The 4,270-nt window shown below is 44.1% G+C and overlaps 1 protein-coding gene across 1 annotated transcript; it reads left to right on the top strand.

Moving 5' to 3' along the window:
• The first annotated feature begins 506 nt into the window (after positions 1–506).
• On the top strand, positions 507–3,717 carry LOC131162069 (putative receptor protein kinase ZmPK1). The gene is made up of 2 exons (XM_058118203.1): positions 507–3,049; positions 3,392–3,717. The coding sequence occupies exon 1, from the start codon at positions 561–563 to the stop codon at positions 3,015–3,017; it is 2,457 nt and encodes an 818-aa protein (XP_057974186.1). The 5' UTR covers positions 507–560; the 3' UTR covers positions 3,018–3,049; positions 3,392–3,717.
• Positions 3,718–4,270: the final 553 nt, after the last annotated feature.

The following is a 4,270-nucleotide window of genomic DNA, read 5'->3' as shown; positions in this document are numbered from 1 at the left end:
ATGGATTTGGAATCTTTAATTTGAATTTGGATAAATTTAAACAAATTTCAATATAATTTCATATATCTGAATTCAATATTACTTCAAATCCATTATCTCTCCAAAATTATTAAATTTGAGCAATGCATAACTCGTTTTTTTTTTATCTCATATCTTACATTTTGAACTTGAAACTATGAATATAAATATCTCCCTGGCCGAGTAAGCTTACATCAGTCGTGTTGCTGCTATTTTGTTGATTGCACTAACCGAGAGAGGCATTCCAAATCAGCCCACCGCTCGTCGGGCTATCATTTGATTCCATATAGTGGTCTGACGTCCAGATCCAAAATGTCCAAAGCTCAAGAAAATGAGGTGTAACCATTAAAAAATGGGTCATCAGAAGCCCATCAAAAGATGAATTGTGCCGGCACAAACTCTGTGGGTCCACAAAGCAGCCCACAATCTCTCCCTCACTAGCTTTTCCTGGTCCTCCACAAAGTCTTGGTCAAGTGGAACGTAAACGTGGGAGCCTGGGAGGACGACCTCCGCTGGCTTCCAATGCAAACTGCAGGTCTGCAATGCATTCAGAGCCTCCCTCACACTGTAGCTTCGGAGGATCAATGAAAGTTGTGAGTTGTCACGCCGTTTCCACCATTCTTCTTCTCTCTTTGTTTCTGGTTTATCCTTCTTCTTCCTCAGCTTCTAGTACTAATTCTAGTACTCTCACACAAGGCTCGTCACTCTCCGTGGATAAACTCGATCATGTTCTCCTCTCGCCCAACGGCGTTTTCACCGCCGGCTTTTACTCCGTCGGCAACAACGCCTTCTGCTTCGCAATTTGGTACACCAAATCCGCCAAAACCTCCGTTTGGATGGCTAACCGAGACTACCCGGTCAACGGCCGCCGCTCAAAGCTCTCTCTTTCAAAAAAAGGCAATCTCATCTTGTCCGACGCCGACCGGCGAACCGTTTGGACGACGGGCACGTTTTCTGCTTCCTCTGTACTGTTAAACCTCACCGACAGAGGCAATCTCGTTGTCTCTACTTCCTCGAAGGTAATACTCTGGCAAAGCTTTGATAGGCCTACGGATACCCTTCTTCCCGGTCAATCACTGACCAAAGACACTGCTCTTGTCTCAGCCAGAAGCCAAAAAAACCACTCTTCTGGGTTTTATAAGTTTTATTTCGACAATGACAACGTCATTCGTCTTCTCTTTGACGGTCCTGAATATTCTAGTGTGTACTGGCCGGACCCTCGCTTGCTAACTTGGGATGCTGGCAGGTCAACGTACAATAGTAGTCGAATTGCCGTTCTCGATTCCTCTGGCCATTTTAGGTCCTCTGACGATCTGGAATTTCGGTCAGCCGATTATGGGTCGGTACTCAGCCGGCGATTGACCATTGATTTCGACGGCAATGTCCGGTTGTACAGCCTGGACGAGGAGAGATGGACTTGGGTTGTTTCGTGGCAAGCCTTGCCCCAGCCCTGTCAGCCTCATGGTATCTGCGGACCCAATAGTATCTGCACTTACGCTCCCGCTTCGGGTAGCAGCTGTTCTTGCATTCCCGGATTCAAGTTTAAGAATTCCAGCGATTGGTCACATGGGTGCGAACCGCAATTTAATCTCTCCTGCCATAATCATCCTAATGTTAGTTTCCTGGAGCTCCCTCATGTGAAATTTTACGGCAATGATTATAAATATTATGGCAATTACACGTTCGAGCAATGCAAGAACAAATGCATAGAGTTGCAGTGTGACTGTAAGGCGTTCTTGGTTAAATATAGCAAGGGCAAGGGTTACTTTAATTGCTACCCCAAAACCCTGTTGCTCAACGGATATCATTCTCCGGAATTTCGTGAATTGGTGCACTTAAAACTTCCCGGATCTGTAAGTAACGTCAGCGAATACGATAAACGGGTTCCCTTGAACTGTACCCCCGGGGCTCTTGTGCAGCTGGATAGAACATTCCAAAAGAAAGATGAGAGCGGGGTGTTAAGGTTTTTGCTATGTTTCGCTTGCACAATTGGTGGTGTTGAGATCACTTTTATCTTCCTGGTGTGGTGTTTATTGATTGGAAGCCGGGAAAATTCGGACATAGCAGAACAAGGATACCGCTTGGCTGCTGCGACTGTGTTCAAGAAATTTACCTACGCCGAGCTAAAAAAGGCGACCCGGGGTTTCCGTGAGGAGATTGGGAGGGGAGGAGCTGGGATTGTGTATAAAGGGGTGTTGTATGATCATCGTATAGCGGCGATCAAAAGGCTCAATGGAGCAAACCAGGGAGAAGCAGAATTCTTCGCAGAAATAAGCTCAATAGGGAGGCTTAACCACAGGAACTTGATAGAGTTGTGGGGGTATTGCGCAGAGGGAAAGCACAGGCTTTTGGTGTATGAGTACATGGAACATGGGTCCTTAGCAGAAAACTTGGCTTCCAACGCACTGGACTGGGAGAAGAGGTTTGAAATCGCCGTTGGCACTGCCAAAGGCTTGGCTTATCTGCACGAAGAGTGCTTGGAATGGGTTTTACACTGCGACGTGAAACCTCAAAACATACTCTTGGACTCTAATTACCGACCAAAGGTTGCAGATTTTGGCCTCTCTAAGCTTCTGAACAGAGGGGGCTTCGACGATTCGGGCTTCTCGACGATGCGAGGAACCAGAGGCTACATGGCTCCAGAGTGGTTATTGAATCAGTCAATCACCTCCAAAGTGGATGTTTATAGCTTCGGGATTGTGATGTTGGAGATGGTAACAGGAAGGAACGCAGCTACATCTGGGGTTCAGGGCAGTGGAAGGGAGATGCAGAGCACAGGGTTGGTAACTTGGGTGAGGAAGAGGATGATATCGATGAATGGAGCTGCTGAAACTGGGTCTGGGCTTGAAGGGATCAGAGACCCCATAATTGCTAGCAAGCATGACAGGGACATGCAGGTGGAGAAGTTTGTTGCAGTGGCTTTGCAGTGCGTGGAGGAAGACAAGGATGCCAGGCCTACCATGAGCCAGGTTGTGGAGATGCTTTTGCTCCACACATGATTTAGCATCATCTTTGTAGTTACTTCCACAAGGTGATGGCACCGGCAGCTGCATGTTGCTTTTGTTTCTTTTTTCGGTTTTTGATTTTTTTTCTCCTGAAAATAATTAACTTGTCCAACGTTTGAATCCGATTTTATCCACACCAGAAAAGGATCACACCCCTAACCGTGTGTGCGCGCTCGAGATGCCGTCGGAAATACCTAGTGTTTCCGTTTTTTATTCCTTTTTTTATTTTTTGGTTTTTTTTTTTTTTGGTTCTTCTTGTGGGTTATTATATATGTTGTTGTGTTGTATTTGTGTGATTCATATACTTAATGGAGTTCATAAACAAAGGAAGATAAACATATGAATGAAATCTTTGTGTTGTGTAGCAGGGGATTCGCCGATGAGTGAGACTCATTCGTCGGTGAGTGGAGATATTGAAAGTCAGAAAAGTTCAGACATTTGAGATACTGAGAGCAGAAATATTCAAAAATTCACCCCTCGTCAACGAAGAGAGTCTATTTGTTGACGAATGCTCTCGGGTTACGAGAAAGAATTTAAATTTTGAATGTGAATGTTGGGATGGTTGGGTATTTGGGGGGAAACCTCTAAGGGGTAATTAAATGTGTCATTCTTGACATATTGTGAAGAAGAAGATCATTGTAAACCATTTGTATTGTGTACTTTCATTTTACATAGTGAAACCTTGGCCGGATTACTCTCGTGGATGTACGTATTGCCGAACCATGTATATTCTCGTGTTGATTCTTGTTGCTTTCAGATATTTTGTGCATGTGAATTATATTTTGGTGCTTCATTTTTGCTGCATTCATAAATTTTGCTGTGCAATCCCATACTCTTTTCACAACAATTGGTATCAGAGCGTTGTTGTCATGACATCGGGTTCTTCTTCTGCAATATTTGACGTTGTCAAATTTGATGGAACTAAAAACTTTGGTTTGTGGCAGAGAAGAGTAAATGATTTGCTTGCACAGTAAGGAATGGTGAAGGCCTTATATAGTGTTCAACCGGTCAGTATGGATGAGGCAACTTGGAAAGAATTGGAGGCAAATGTCGTTTTCACAATACGTTTGTGTTTGGCCGATGAAGTGCTCTATCATGTGATGATGGAGGATTCTCTAGCAACTGTGTGACAAAAGTTAGAAAGTCGGTACATATCCAAATCACTTTCTAATAAATTATTCCTTAAGCAACGTCTTTATTTGCTTAAGATAGTTGATGGTTCGAACTTAAATCAACACATCAATGCA

Source organism: Malania oleifera, chromosome 8, assembly GCF_029873635.1.
Source record: "Malania oleifera isolate guangnan ecotype guangnan chromosome 8, ASM2987363v1, whole genome shotgun sequence".
NCBI lineage: Eukaryota > Viridiplantae > Streptophyta > Magnoliopsida > Santalales > Ximeniaceae > Malania > Malania oleifera.
Note: the sequence above shows the minus strand (reverse complement) of the source record. Positions and strands in the feature narration are given on the sequence as shown.